The sequence below is a fragment of the Lissotriton helveticus genome, chromosome 2_1 (assembly GCF_964261635.1).
Source record: "Lissotriton helveticus chromosome 2_1, aLisHel1.1, whole genome shotgun sequence".
Lineage (NCBI taxonomy): Eukaryota > Metazoa > Chordata > Amphibia > Caudata > Salamandridae > Lissotriton > Lissotriton helveticus.
The window spans coordinates 19,890,615-19,906,903 of NC_136059.1; the positions used below are offsets into that span (position 1 = coordinate 19,890,615).

General features: G+C 48.5%; 1 protein-coding gene across 2 annotated transcripts in view; it reads right to left on the reverse strand.

Moving 5' to 3' along the window:
• LOC144819183 (avidin-like) overlaps nucleotides 1–16,289 on the reverse strand; it is a 110,098-nt gene that overhangs the window by 21,311 nt on the left and 72,498 nt on the right. The window contains exon 3 of one of the 2 annotated variants that reach the window (XM_078677156.1): nucleotides 6,228–6,342. In XM_078677156.1, coding sequence (XP_078533282.1) covers nucleotides 6,228–6,342 — 115 coding nt within the window. Of the gene's footprint in view, nucleotides 1–6,227; nucleotides 6,346–16,289 lie in introns of both variants that reach the window. The other variant, XM_078677155.1, reaches the window with a different exon arrangement.

The following is a 16,289-nucleotide window of genomic DNA, read 5'->3' on the forward strand; positions in this document are numbered from 1 at the left end:
TTTAGTTTTAGACGGCTGTTCTTCATCCACTCGGCTACTTCTTTCATTCCTTCATGTAGGTTGGTTTTGGCGGTGTTTGGGTCTTTGGTGAGGGAGAGGATCAGTTGGGTGTCGTCTGCGTAGGAGATAATGTTGAGGTTGTGTTGGCGCACGATGGATGCGAGGGGACTCATGTATACGTTGAAGAGGGTGGGACTGAGTGATGATCCTTGAGGTACTCCGCAGGTGACTTCGGTGGCTTCTGAACTAAAAGGGGGGAGGCGGACTCTCTGGGTTCTTCCGGCGAGGAATGAGATGATCCAGTCCAGTGCTTTTCCTTGTATTCCGACATTGCTGAGGCGTTGTATTAGGGTGCTATGACAGACTGTGTCGAAGGCAGCGGAGAGGTCAAGTAGGATGAGGGCTGCTGTTTCTCCGTTGTCAAATAGAGTTTGAATGTCATCTGTTGCTGCGATGAGGGCGGTTTCGGTGCTGTGTTTGGCTCGGAAGCCGGACTGTGAAGGGTCGAGGGATTTGTTGGATTCAAGGAAGGTGGCAAGCTGAATATTGATGGCTTTCTCAATGACTTTGGCTGGGAATGGGAGGAGCGAGATGGGGCGGTAGTTCTTAAGTTCAGAGGGGTCTGCTGTGGGCTTCTTCAGAAGGGCGCTGAGTTTGGCGTGTTTCCAGCTTTCCGGGAAGGTGGCGGAGTTGAAGGAGCAATTGATGATGTCGCGGAGATGGGGTGCGATAATGGAGTCTGCTTTGTTGAAAATGTGGTGGGGACATGGGTCGGTTGGCGATCCTGAATGGATGGAGTTCATCAGACGGATGGTGTCTTCAGTGGTGATTGGGTTTCAGTCGCAAAGGTTGTTCGAGTGTGGTTTTGGTTCGGTGGTGGGTGGAGTGGGCTAGTCTTCGGACTGGTTTTTAAAGCTGTTATGTATGTCGGCGATTTTGTTGTGGATGAAAGAGCATAGAGAGTCACAGAGGTCTTGGGAGGGAGTGATGTCGTTGGTGCCGGAGGTTGGGTTGGTAAATTCTTTGACGATGTTGAATAGTTCCTTGCTGTTTTGGGCGTTGTTATTAAGGCGATCCTTGAATGCTGATTTCTTGGTGGATCGGATCAGTTGGTGGTGTTTGCGGGTGGCGTTCTTGAAGGTGACCATGTTGTCGGTGGTTGGGTTTTTTCTCCAGGCTTTCTCGAGGGTGCGACAGAGCTTCTTTGATTTCTTAAGCTCATCGTTGAACCAGGGGGCTTTTTTGCTACCTTGTTTGATCTGGTGGTTTTTCAGGAGTGCTAGTTCGTCGGCGGTGTTGGTGATCCATTGTGTGAGGTTGGTGGCTGCTTGGTTAGGGTCCGATGATTTATCAGGAGGGTTCTGATGGAGCGATGTGAAGAGCTGGTCAGTGGTAATTTTGTTCCAATTTCTTCGGGGAATAGGTTGTGGGGGGTTGTGAGTCGTGGTCTTTTTGCAGTTGAAGTGAACGCAGCTGTGGTCCATCCAATGGAGAGCTGTGGTGTGATCGAAGGATATGTGCTTGCTGGAGGTAAAGATTGGGTCGAGCGTGTGTTCGGCAACGTGGGTGGGGGTATCAACCAGTTGTTCGAGTCCGAGGTTGGCCTGGTTGTCTAGGAGGGTGGTGGTGTTGCTGTCGTTTTTCTTTTCCAGGTGGAAGTTGAGGTCTCCTAGTAGAATGTAGTCCTCGGAGGGGAGGGCGTGTGGGCTGATGAAGTCGGTGATGTCTTCGCTGAATTGTGTGCGGGGACCTGGTGGTCTGTAGATGAGGGTGCCTCTGAGTGTGGTCTTGGGGTCGGTGTGGATTTGGAAGTGAAGGTGTTCGGCGTTAGCGAGGTTATCGTCGAAACTGGTCGTGATGCGGATGGTGTTCTTATGGACGATGGCGATGCCTCCTCCTATTTGGTTGGTGCGATCCTTTCGGATGATTTTGTAGGCGTCCGGGATGGCTATGGCGATGGCAGGCGCTGATGAAGCGTTCATCCAGGTTTCTGTAAGGAAGGCGACGTCCGGTGACGTAGTGTCGAGTAGATCCCAGAGTTCAATGGAGTGTCTGTGGACCGAACGGGTGTTGAGTAGGATGCACTTTAGGTGGTTGGTGTCAGAGTTCTGTTTGGAGTTCGTGGATTTGGTGTGGGGTCTGATGCAGTCGAACTTGCAGTAGTGGCATGTGAAGGGACCATGGGTTTGTCCTGGGGCGGCTAGGTAGCAGTTTTGGAGTCTGCCGGGATTAAGTGCTGATAGGGATGCGGCGGCGTACGTGCAGCGGGGGAAGTGGGGTTTGCGGAGGCCAGAGGGTCTGGCGCTGGGTGCGGTCCAGGCGCGGACGGGCGTAGACGGGCTTACCTTAGGCGCACCCTCGGCGCGCATAGGGCGCGTCCGCTGCGCGTGGACGCTGCGCGCGACGGCATCTGTCATATGTGGATAGTCGAGGGGGGAGGGGCGAGGGAGGGTCAGCTGGGAGGCGGGAGGCGGGATGGAGAGGCTGTGAGGCAACAAACAACAACAAAATGGCAGCAGAACTAGATCGAAGCAGGACGAGATTGGGGCACAGGCAGAAATATTGCCAGCAATGCAAGCCTTCACACAAAGCGCCACGAAGTCACAGAGGCACAAACACACAGTGCGCGCGATGTGGGATATGCGCTAACAGCGTTACAGAAAATACAATCAGGCAAATAAATGGTATTGATGCGATCAGATGTCGAAATCAGCAGAGGGAATCAAAGCGCTACGATACCACAGTGCAGCAAAGCACCACGAAACCAGAGAGCAGCAAAGCGCCACGACACCAGTAGTGGAGCAGGGAGCGTGGGGAGCGACCGCTTCAGAGCGAGTCAGGACGGTCACTCAATTTTCAATATTTCTCTCAATTTAGGAGTAGTGAAGTTAGTACTCCTAACTTTAGGACTCCTAAATGCCTTCTGTGAATACCGAAAGTCTTAAAATGAGGATTTTTCTCAGTTTAGGAGTAGTAAAGTTAGGGCTCCTAAATGCCTTCTGTGAATACCGAAAGTCTTAAAATTTTGATTTTCTCAATTTAGTATTAGTACAGTTAGGACTCCTAACTTTAGGACTCCTAAATTCCTTATGTGAATACCGAAAGTCTTAAAATTAGGATTTTTCTCAGTTTTTTCTCAGTTTAGGAGTAGTAAAGTTAAGACTCCAAACTGTAGGACTCCTAAATGCCTTCTGTGAATACCGAAAGTCTTAAAATTAGGATTTTTCCCAGTTTAGTAGTAGTAAAGTTAGGACTCCTAATCTCTTAACTTAACGACTTCTACACTGAGAAAAATCCTAATTTTAAGAATTTCGGTATTCACATAAGGAATTTAGGATTCCTAAAATTAGGAGTCCTAACTTTACTACTACTAAACTGGGAAAATCCTAATGTTAAGACTTTCGGTACTCACAGAAGGCATTTAGGAGTCCTACAGTTAGGAGTTCTAACTTTACTACTCCTAAACTGAAAAAAATCCTAATTGTAAGACTTTTGGTATTTACAGAAGGCATTTAGGAGTCATAAAGTTAGTATTCCTAATTTAACAACTACTACACTGAGAAAAATCCTAATTTTAAGACTTTCGGTATTCTCATAAGGAATTTAGGAGTCCTAAAGTTAAGAGTCCTAATTGTACTAATACTAAACTGAGAAAATCGAAATTTTAAGACTTTCGGTATTCACAGAAGGCATTTAGGAGTCCTAAAGTTAGGAGTACTAACTTCACTACTAATAAACTGAGAAAAATCCAAATGTTATGACTTTCGGTATTCACAGAAGGCATTTAGGAGTCATAAAGTTAGGACTCCTAACGTCTGTGAATACCGAAACGAGTAAGTGCCTTCTGTGAATACCGAAATGGTAGTACGTTTAGGACTTTGTCTTAAGTTAGTTCTGTGAATAGGGCCCAGTGTTAGCTAAATCACATTGATGTTGGCTAGCCGCAGCATTGAGCCAGAAACAGTGCTGCCCAATGAACATGGATGTTATCCAACTGCAGCATAGAGCCAGAAGCAGTGCTGGCCAATGAGCATGGATGTTATCCAACTGCTGCATAGAGCCAGATGCAGTGCTGGCCAATGAACATGGATGTTATCCAACTGCAGCATAGAGCCAGAAGCAGTGCAGACCAATGAACATGGATGTTATCCAACTGCAGCATAGAGCCAGAAGCAGTGCTGGCCAATGAACATGGATGTTATCCAACTGCAGCATAGAGCCAGAAGCAGTGCTGACCAATGAACATGGATGTTATCCAATTGCAGCATAGAGCCAGAAGCAGTGCTGGCCAAAGAACATGGATGTTATCCAACTGCAGCATAGAGCCAGAAGCAGTGCTGGCCAATGAACATGGATGTTATCCTACTGCAGCATAGAGCCAGAAGCAGTGCTGGCCAATGAACATGGATGTTATCCAACTGCAGCATAGAGCCAGAAGCAGTGCAGACCAATGAACATGGATGTTATCCAACTGCAGCATAGAGCCAGAAGCAGTGCAGACCAATGAACATGGATGTTATCCAACTGCAGCATAGAGCCAGAAGCAGTGCAGACCAATGAACATGGACGTTATCCAACTGCAGCATAGAGACAGAAGCAGTGCTGGCCAATGAACATGGATGTTGGCTAGTCACAGCTTAGTGTGACAGCCATGGAGCTAGAAGCTGTGCCAGCCAATGTACAAGGACCTTATACAACTGCAGCATAGAGCCAGAAACAGAGTTACACCAATGCCAAGGCACATCCAATGTCAGTCCAAGTCTATAGAGTAGGCACTAACCATCATCATAAAAAAAGGATGTCCTCAAGATGAGTGGACTTCCTTTTTTATGATAACGGTAAATGCCTGCTCTACAGACTTGACTGACATTGGATATGCCTCGGCATTTGTGTAACATATGTGGGGACATCAACGGGGATTTTGTCTCCTTGGAGAATCAGTTTGGTCTCCTAAAGGCGGAGGGAGACTTAAATTATTTTCCGATGGATGAAATGGGTGGATGTGCATTCACAATTGTGCAGCTCTACCTTGGTTCTTTGTGCAATAATTCTAGAGCCAGAAACAGTGGGCCCGATTCACAGAACTAACTTAAGACAAAATCCTAAATTTACTCATTTTGGTATTCACAGAAGGCACTTACTCATTTCGGTATTCACTGAAGGCAATTACTCATTTCGGTATTCACAGAAGGTAGGAGTCCTAACTTTAGGACTTTCGGTATTTACAGAAGGCATTTAGGAGTCCTAAAGTTAGTATTCCTAACTTTACTACTCCTAAACTGAGAAAAATCCAAATGTTATGACTTTCGGTATTCACAGAAGGCATTTGGGAGTCTTAAAGTTAGGACTCCTAACTTCTGTGAATACCGAAATGAGTAAGTGCCTTCTGTGAATACCAAAATGGTAGTAAGTTTAGGACTTTGTCTTAAGTTAGTTCTGTGAATAGGGCCCAGAGTTAGCTAAAGCATATTGATGTTGGCTAGCCGCAGCATAGAGCCAGAAACAGTGCTGACCAAAGAATATGGGTGTTTGCCAATCACAGCACAGAGCCAGAAACAGTGCTGGTTACTGTACATGGATGTTATCCCACCTCCTCATAGAGCCCAAAGCATTGATGGTCAATGTACATAAATTGTATCCAACCACAGCATAGAGCCAGAAACAGTGCTGGCCAATGCACATTGATGATATCCAACTGCAGCACAGGGCCAGAAATAGTGTTAGCCAAATGACATTGATATTGGATAGCCACAGCATGGAGCAGAATCAATGATGGTTGATACATATTGATGTTTCTACACATAGCATAGAGCAGAAGCAATGATGGCTGACACATATTGATGTTTCTAGACATAGCATAGCCCCAGAAGCAATGACGGCCAATGCACCTTGCTGTTGACTAGCCTCAGACGCAGGGCTGGCCAATGCACATGGACGTTAACCAACTGCAGGATAAAGGCCGAAGCAGTGCTGGCCAGAGCACATGGGAGTTGGCTAACTACAACATAGAGTAAGAGGCAGCACTGGTCACTGCAAATGTATGTTGGCCAACATGCACAGAATGAGGACAGAACAGATGCCCCAATGCCATTCCTTGCAAAGATCAGGGTCAAAACACCAAGAACAGGAAGAATGTGCAAATTACATCACACATCACCACAAGCACCACAATAAAGCCTCCTTCCCTTGTGCTGCAGTGTTTTTTATACTTTCCTCCTGCCACTTACGTGTATTTTGGGAAGTCCTTAGGGTATGTAGAGGGCTCCTTCACAAACTTTGTTGTGATGAGAATGGATTCTCCATCTGGCGACACGTAGCAGTGCCCCATGTGCACAATGGTGGCTGCTGAAAGATAAAGATTAGAAACATAATGTTTATTGATGACACAAAGTGGGATGTGTACTAAGAGGCGATCATGTGTACGATGGGAATGGGAAGCAGCTGCACGTCTGCTGGGAGGCAGTTTGTTGGGGTTTGCAGGGTATCCCTCTTCACAAACAGAAGCCAATTTCCAGAAAACAGTCTACAGTGTCATTTTTGTTAAAGAAACTAACATTTATGCTAACCAGTTTAAAGTTTAAACCTTTATTAACTGATAAAACCCCACTTAATGGGAATTGGAATATAAACACTGACAAACACCTCTTAGATAGCAAGGTTATACTGAGAGAGGTCATGTCTTGTGGTGCACCTCATACTGTGTAAATGCTGCCTCTGATGGTCTCCACTATTTTGTTTTGGTGGAAGGATTACAGTGAAACCTATATTCTGGATACGTTGAAAGACCTTTAAAGCGTCCCATGCACCATATGAGCCTATGCTGGGCACCAGAGGATCCATATTCACAATGTCAGGCTGCACTGGACAGTTGCATCTGCATGCGAGTATCTGCAGCTACAGCTGCACATTTTGAGGGTTCACTTAAAGCTATATATTACCATCACGATTATCGCTGGAGAGTATCCCATGCATTATGAGGCACAGGAGCATTGTGAAACTTCACTGAGTAGTGGATCCTGTGCATGAGTCTCGCAAGACTTCACTGGGCAGTGGAGCCTGTGCATGAGCCTTGCGAGACTTCACTGGGCAGTAGAGCCTGTGCATGAGCCGTGCGAGACTTCACTGGGCAGTAGAGCCTGTGCATGAGCTTTGCGAGACTTTACTGGGCAGTAGAGCCCGTGCATGAGTCTCGCGAGACTTCACTGGGCAGTAGAGCCTGTGCATGAGCCTTGCGAGACTTTACTGGGCAGTAGAGCCTGTGCATGAGCCGTGCGAGACTTCACTGGGCAGTAGAGCCTGTGCATGAGCTTTGCGAGACTTTACTGGGCAGTAGAGCCCGTGCATGAGTCTCGCGAGACTTCACTGGGCAGTAGAGCCTGTGCATGAGCTTTGCGAGACTTTACTGGGCAGTAGAGCCCGTGCATGAGTCTCGCGAGACTTCACTGGGCAGTGGAGCCTGTGCATGAGCCTCACAAGACTTCACTGGGCAGCTGAGCCTGTGCATGAGCCTCGCGAGACTTCACCGGGCAGTGGAGCCTGTGCATAAGCCTCGCAAGACTTCACTGGGCAGCGGAGCCTGTGCAGGAGCCTCGCAAGACTTCACTGGTCAGAGGAGCCTGTGCAGGAGCCTCGCAAGACTTCACTGGGCAGTGGAGCCGGTGCATAAGCCTCGCAAGACTTCACTGGGCAGTAGAGCCCGTGCATAAGCCTCGCAAGACTTCACTGGGCAGCGGAGCCTGTGCAGGAGCCTCGCAAGACTTCACTGGTCAGAGGAGCCTGTGCATGAGCCTTGCGAGACTTCACTGGGCAGTAGAGCCTGTGCATGAGCCTCGCAAGACTTCACTGGGCAGTGGAGCCTGTGCATGAGCCTCACAAGACTTCACTGGGCAGTAGAGCCCGTGCATGAGCCTCGCAAGACTTCACTGGTCAGAGGAGCCTGTGCATGAGCCTTGCGAGACTTCACTGGGCAGCGGAGCCTGTGCATGAGCCTCGCAAGACTTTACTGGGCAGTGGAGACTGTGCATGAGCTTTGTGAGACTTCACCGGGCAGTGGAGCCTGTGCACGAGCCTCGCAAGACTTCACTCCGCAGGCCACACTCAAGGGACCACGGATGCTGCGCCTTTCCAAACAGTAAGACCTCCGTATTCATGTTACTCAGTCGAAGACAGTTCCTGGACAGGAATATCTCTCAATTTGGAAGCAATACTTGGTTTCAAAGTGATGCTTAGCTGAGCCTGACATCTGACTTTAGTCTTTGAAGTGCAGCAAATTTGACAAGAAAAATATTAAATTTAAAAGCATCTTTATAACTTGGACATTCGTGACCCACCAAAAATCGACTTGCGACCAAACCACGGGTTAGGAAACTGCCCTTAACTTGCAAGAAGCACAAACTTCAAAATTCTTAATCTGCACCTAAGGTAACTGGTCCCTGCTCCTTCAAGGCACAAGTTGTGGTGGCTTCCTAAGGCCAGATTGGAGGGCAGATGATGGAGTAAAGACAGTCTGGGTGTTGGAGAAGGTATCTTTGCCACCCTGCCTTTTACTCCAGCTACCAAATTTAGAGTTCACTTTCGGTCCTGCAGTGAAATTTAGAGTTTTAGAGTTTCATGTGCATCCATCATTGGTGACAGAAACTTACACCAAACTTTTCAAAACTTTTTCTTTTCCAAAAGCAAACTCCCAAGGCAGGTGTTCGTTTTTGGAAAAGAAAAAAAGACTAATCGCCCTAACACAGTGGGAGTTTTCTCCCATGATGTGGGTCATTTTTAGGTCTTGCCTACGTGTGTGCATGCGCTATTAGGAGAAAGACCTTCAGTCATCGATTCGCCTTTTCAGACAAAAAGGAGCACTTGTTGCATTGCTTTTAATCGCAATGCGTGCATGTTTGGCGATTCCCTTGCGGAAGCAAGCTTCAAAACCATATGTTTGTAATTAACTTGCAAACATATGGTGCCCCTGCTCGCTCGCGCAATTGTTTTTCTCACCTATCTCTGCTTTCTTCAGTTGCTTCTTGTTCTTTCTTTTGTTACTTATTTATATGATGTATTTTCATTTCCCAGGGCACTTTGTCTTCTCCATGAACCCGGAGAACCAAAAGAAATCCTTAATTGAAGAAATAAAAGGTAAATCCACTCAAAGCCCGGAGCTGCCCTTGAGGTCGCCGGAGCACCGGAGAGCTGTGTGCGCAGTTGTGCGTGGCACCCCTCGCTGCACAGGAAGCTGTCTCGTGCCGACGTGCGCTAGTACCACTCGTCCCGCACCCTCTCACGGCTTACTCTGTGTACGGCTCGTAGGGAGCGTGCTTGCGGTGTGCAACCCTGGGGTGCTTCGTGTGCGCCCCTGGCCTGGACTGTGAGCGCAGGCACCATCAGGATCCTCTGCTTGCTCCCGCAGGCACAGAGTGCTGCCCCATACAGCCCCGGGAGGGCACGTGCGCAGTCCTTCAGATGATTTGTACTGTGTGCCATGCCTCGTGTATAATAGGGTGCTCTCTATTTTATATTTGTTCAAGGGGTGTGAGAGAACGGGTTAGGTTAAGTGGAGGAGCAGTGACCATCGGTCATGTTTATTCAAAATTGTTTGTAGAAGCCTGGCTACCATTGGTCTATAAATACATGTTAATGCTTCTACTGAACATTACCCAAAGACATGATATTTAACGATCTCTTTACATCACACAAGAATTCAAATTAAATATATACACCATGCTATGTGTAAAACATTCAGATACATTTCACAGAGATAAGATTTTAAGTTTCATGCTCTATTTATGGATATTTCAAGAAGGTATTATTAGTCAAACCTCTGCTGATAATAATATTCATGTATGGAGTACCCATTGGTCTTCTTAAATATAACCCATGTTTCTGGAACCCGTTACTATCAAATATTTTTAACAGTTTAGGATAATGTCATGTACCAAGAACATTGGCAACTTCAATAATAGTACCAGTTTTTTAAAAAGGGAAGCCGATTGGAGCCACAATGTTACAGACCTATCTCATTAATTGACACATCACGTAAAATTCTGGGAAGAACCCATTAAAATCGGATTAAAGATTGGGCAACTGGAAAAAAAAATGTTATCCATGTCAATATGGCTTTAGATCAAAAATTGGTATTCGAAAGCTATGTCTCTATCTTAATCTTTTGATTGGCAAATGTACAATAGCACAAAACTCCCCAATATATCTGGCATTCATGGGCCTGACCACAGCGTTCAACAGTAGAAAGCATTCGAAGCTGTGGTCTATTCTTTTAACCCTTGGAATAGATGCAGCACTGGTGCACTTTGTAGCCTATTGGCACAGTGCCATGATAGCTAGACTAAGAATAAATACCAAAGGGGCAGTGTCAGGGGAAATCAGAATCTTCAGGGGCGTAAGACAGGGATGTGCTTTAGCCCCACTTTTAACTTTTTTATATATAAAGGATCTTCATCCATTTTTACTTACAACTACCCCTGACGTCCCCAAAGTTAAGGGATGTTTCCTTCCCTCATTGTTGCATGCTAACAACGCAGGTTTCATGACATGCACCCCAAGGGCTCTATGACAGGTAGTGCTTGCATTTGTACATTTTATGAATCCCTAGATCTACACACCAATTTTAATAAATCTTGTATAGTGTTTTGTGGCCTGAAGAAACTGAGCCTGGAATCACTTAAGTGTCCACCACCACCACGTCCACCATGTACACTACCACCACTTCCACCACCATGTCTACCACCAACACCTCCACCACCACGTCCACCACCACCACGTCCACCATCTCCACCACCACCACATCCACCACCACGTCCACCACCACCACCAATGTCCACCACCTCCATCAATATCTCTACCACCTCCACCATGTCCACCACCACCACCTTCACTGCCACCACTACACATCCACCAAAACTACCACCATGTCCACCACCACATCCACCACCACCACATCCACCACCACCACCAACACCTCCACCACCACCACCACATCCACCACCACCACATCCACCACCACCACATCCACCACCACAACCTCCACCACCACCACGTCCACCAACACCATGTCCACCACCACCACCACCACCACCGTCTACCACCACCACCACTATCACCACCTCCATCACCACAACCGCATCCACCACCATGTCCAGCACCATGTCCACCACATCCACCACCACGCCCACCAGGTACACTACCATGTCCACCACCACATCCACCACCATGTCCACCACAATGTCCACCAAATCCACCATCACGTCCAGCACCACTACCACATCCACCACCACGTCCACCACCATGTTCACCACCAACACCACATCCACCACCATGTCCACCAACATGTCCACTACATCCACCACCATGTCCATCACCACTTCCACTACCACCACCACATCCACCACAATGTCCCTCCATGTCCACCACATCCACCAACACATCCACCACCATATCCACCACCATGTCTACTTCCACCACCACATCCACCACCATGTCCACCTCCATGTCCACCACATCCACCACCATGTCCACCATCATGTCCACCCCATCCACCACCACCACCACCATGTCCACGTCCACCACCACCACCACCACGTCCTCCACCACCACGTCCTCCACCACCTCCACCACCACATCCACCACCACATCTTCCATCAGCACATCCACCACCACATCCACGACCATGTCCACCACCACTACCACATCCACCACTACGTCCACCATCACCAACACATCCACCACCATGTCCACCACCACATCCTCCACCACCACCACCACGTCCACCACCATGTCCACCATCACATCCACCACCACGTCCACCACCACATCCACCACTATCACATCAACCACCACGTCCACCACCACATCAACCACCATGTCCACCACTCCACATCCACCACGTCGTCCACCACCACCACGTCCACCACCACCATGTCCACCACCACCACCATGTCCACCACCACCTCCATATCCACCACATCCACCACTACGTCCACCACCACTACCACATCCACCATCACATGCACCATCATGTCCACCCCATCCACCATCACCACCGCCATGTCCACGTCCACCACCACCACCACCACGTCCTCCACCACCATGTCCTCCACCACCTGCACCACCACATCCACCACCACATCTTCCACCACCACATCCACCACCACATTCATGACAATGTCCACCATCACTACCACATCCACCACTACGTCCACCACCACCAACACATCCACCACCATGTCCACCACCACGTCCTCCACCACCACCACCACATCCACCACCATGTCCACCACCACATCCACCACCATCACGTCCACCACCACGTCCACCACCACATCCACCACCATGTCCACCACTACCACATCCACCACGTCGTCCACCACCACCACGGCCACCACCACCATGTCCGCCACCACCACCATGTCCACCACCACCACCACTTACACCACCACTACGTCCACCACCATGTCCATCACCACCACATCCACGACCACCCCCACCAACCGTGACAGGTAAAGTAGCACTGGAGGGCAGGAGTAATAGGAGTGTCAACCCCGGGTGTACATGGGACATTTAAGGATGCATTGGGTGTGGGAATAGGGGCTAGAAGTATTACACCAGATCCAAGATACATTTTGAAGAGGCGCAATGTCACAGGGGCTCCTGTAAAATCATTCGCAGCATCTCTACCTCACAGTGGCATACCTGCACTAGCCATTCACTCAAAACAAGCATTGGCATAGCCAATAGGTCTCACTTTTGGGACCATTTATGTGTTTAGCCATGCAACACTTGATGTTGTTGAACAATGATATTGTGCTGGATTGTTGTATAGCATTTTAGGACCCTAGTGTAATTTTCCCGATTCATTTCCTCATATAGGTATTGTTGGACTTGGCCCTTTTCACTGATTTTTTTTTGCTTTTCGCTCTCCTAATTCTGGAAGTCCCCCCTTGTAATGTAGTTGTATAGGCCCTGTGAGGTTCAAATGCCCTGGGTAATGTTAAGATCAATGCTAGGTGCAGGTGCTCTCTACCCTCAACATGGCTGCCATAGGCCCCTGCTACTGCAGCGTGGTCTTGTTAAGGTGCATTCTAGTTGCCAGGAGCTGGCAGGAACCCCAAACATTGTTGCAATTCCAGCCTGCCTTGCCTGCCCACAGTTAGAGTACGGAAGCTCCTGGCACCTTCTAGAATAGGGGCGGAGCCTAGTTTTGCCACCTTAGAGGGTGGTCACCTGACCTGGGCCTATAAAAGGAAAGGGAGGGAAACTTTCCAGTCAGTTGGGGCATCACTGACCTGGGGAACCCACGCAGGAGATTTAGGCGGTAGGGCCTAGTCAAGGACTTATGCCACTGGGAGTGACAGGGCTTAGGTGCTGGCTTCCAAGTTGAGTGAGGTACCCTGAGCTAGCCCACTGATCAGGCCCGGCGGGAGGGGAACCCAGGGACCATCTACAGTGACCTGCTGAGGAATACTGTCAGCAGCCCTCAACTCAACCCCCCCTTCAAGAAACAAGAAACTGCTATTTACAAGGGCGCCAAAACCATCAAGCGCCAAGAAGAAACATAACTACCACAGGACTGCTGGGGATCAACCAGGTACTGGGCTGTGTTAGCTCTGCGCACCTTAATTCTGTCCTGGACCCCCTTTGCTGATCTGCCACTGTCGTGTGGCCTGTCCTGTTTGAACTGTGATCTACCTCCAACTTAAATAAACTACCTTTGAAGCGCTATTGCTGAAACTGCCCAAGTGCTAAAATCGCCAAGTGCTGCTCTGCTTTGTGCCCTGGCGTGGAGTACCGGAAGAACTATTAAAGAAGCTGCCTTACAAGCGCTAAAACTGCCCCAGGTGCTGGACTGCCACGAGCTACTGTGGCCTGTACTGTTTTGCCCCCCCCGCACCTGAAGCGCTGTGGCGCCCAAGACTGTGGAGCTCTGTGAAGCGCTGTTCCTGCAAGTGCCGTAATTTCCTCTCAAGCGCTCACCTGTGGTTTTGTGTGAAGCACGGTGATTGCCCCCAGGCGGCCCTCGGTGCCAGGAGAGGGCCACCGCCGTGTCGTGGTGGGCCGCGCCTGGCCCGATTGTGTGCCGTCCTCGCGGCGCCCCCCGGAGCCTTGGGGAGGCCGCCGCGATTTCCAGCAGGCCAGCGCCGTCCATAGTGCCCCCCTCGGCGGCTCCCGGTACCAGGAGGGGGCCGCCGCTACTTCAGTGAGGGCCGCGCTAGGCCCGGTGAAGCCGCCTACCAGCCTCACGTGAAGGGGGGTGCCCGGCCGCATCATTGGCCGCACCCCCGCCTGTCGCCGGGCAGGCATTGGCTGCTGTTGACCCGCCCCTGGGATCCGCTCCATGATTCGTCGCTGAGGGCGGGTCCCTTCACCAGCCTTCTCCCTAGTGGTTCCCGGGCCGGAAAGCCAGTGAAGGCCCGGGAACAGCCTGCCAGCACCGGAGGGCTCTCTGAGGAGAGCGAGAGCCCCTCCCTTCCAACGCCACCGCTGGAGGGCCCCGAATGAAGCCTGGGCCCTTCCCTCACTGGAAACATGTTGAATACTTCCTACGCCAGTGCTTTGTATCCCTGCACAACAAGATGGTTACTCTTGGGTAATGGGAATGGTTTAATGGTTGTGTTGCCTAAGGAAAGGTTGATTAAATGCTCATAGTTCCATAATGAGCGGATTATTCTTGTCTGAGTAAATGCTCATTTTACCTGGACGCATTGGTTATTAATGCCTAAGGGAATACCTAGGGAGGAGCCCTGAAATAGTTGGGAACCTGTGGAAATGGTTATGCCCAAGGAAATGTCCTATGCTCGTTTAATGCCGTACTGATAAAATGAAATGCTAAATGAAAGCCCGCAGTTAGTCCATGAAGTGGTTACCCCATGCATGGCTTTCCGATGCTGAACTAACTGTTCTTCCTGCCCCAGTGTTCTAACTTCTACCTCCCAACAGGATCACTCTTGGGTGCTGAAATGTGTGCGCCTGCGTAGTGTGGGTATGGTAAGGTTGATTCTGACCTACTGACCTGGGGATGGAAAGGCCTACAGTTCTATAACGGAGAAGTTGCCTTCCATAATGAGATGGTCATGTTTGCCTAAGGAGGTGTTCCCTCTGATTGAGGACATGTTTTATCTTCAATGACCTGTTTTACTCCTACTCAGGGAAGTGTATATACTCCTGCCCAATGCAGGGTTTCCAGAGAGCCTCCAGTTGAGCCATGAAAGCTGTATTACCGATTGAGGAGTCATTCATCCTGGCATAAGGAGGTGTCTAGTTCTTTGCAAAGTGTTTACCGAAAGGGTTACTTTTGATTGCTGAAATGTTTTACTCCTGATACAGGGAAAGAGTTATTCTAACCGAAGGCAGAGGCTAAGGAAATGTTCTACATTTAATGAAATGTTTTATCCTCATTTAATGCCCTGCTTATTCCTGCTGAAGGAAATGTTTTACTCTTGCATAAGTAACTTTATTCTTATCTAATGAGATGCTTGTTCTCTTGTAATGAGATGTTGCCGATGAATTAATTACTTATGCTTATTCGGAAAGTTTATTCCTGCTAAAGAGTTGTATGTAATGTTCACCCTTGCTTGGTGAGAAGTTAATTGATTTGCCTACTGAACAGGTTACTTACCTGATGCCATGTGGACCTTTGCTACATGATATGCTCATCCTTGCCTGATGAGCTGGTTGTCCATGCTACTCCTTTAATGAAATGTTTATTGCAACGTGTTAAATTGGATATTGAACTGCTCCCTTTACTCCCCTCCGATGAAATGCTTTGATGAGTAATTGATACTGCAATTTTTGATTACCCTGAACCTTGATCTTACATAAAAGCTAATTCTTTCATGAAATGTTCTATTCTGGTTTAAGCCATGTTGATTTCTAATGCAATGAAATGTTTGTTGTGAAGTAATGGAATGCTAATTCTCTAATTAAATGTTACTGCAACATGTTAAATTGGATATTGAACTGCTCCCTTTACTCCACTTTGATGAAATGCTTTGATGAGTAACTGATACTGTGATTTTCCACTCCTGAACCTTGAGCTTGGATAAAAGTTATTTGATTTTTAATCAAAACTCACTGGAGTGGCGTCAGTCATTGCGTGCATTTTATTGTCTCAGTGGTTGCGTGTGCTGTGTAGTCACTTAACACCTAAGCTTTCGGGTGCCTACCTGCTCGTGCCAGGCTACCCCAGGGGAACTGGTGACCCCAGTTCCTACAGGTATAAATCACCTTGTCCTTATATAGGCATAGAAATCATAACCATATTTAGACATTGCCCATGCAGTCCAAATACA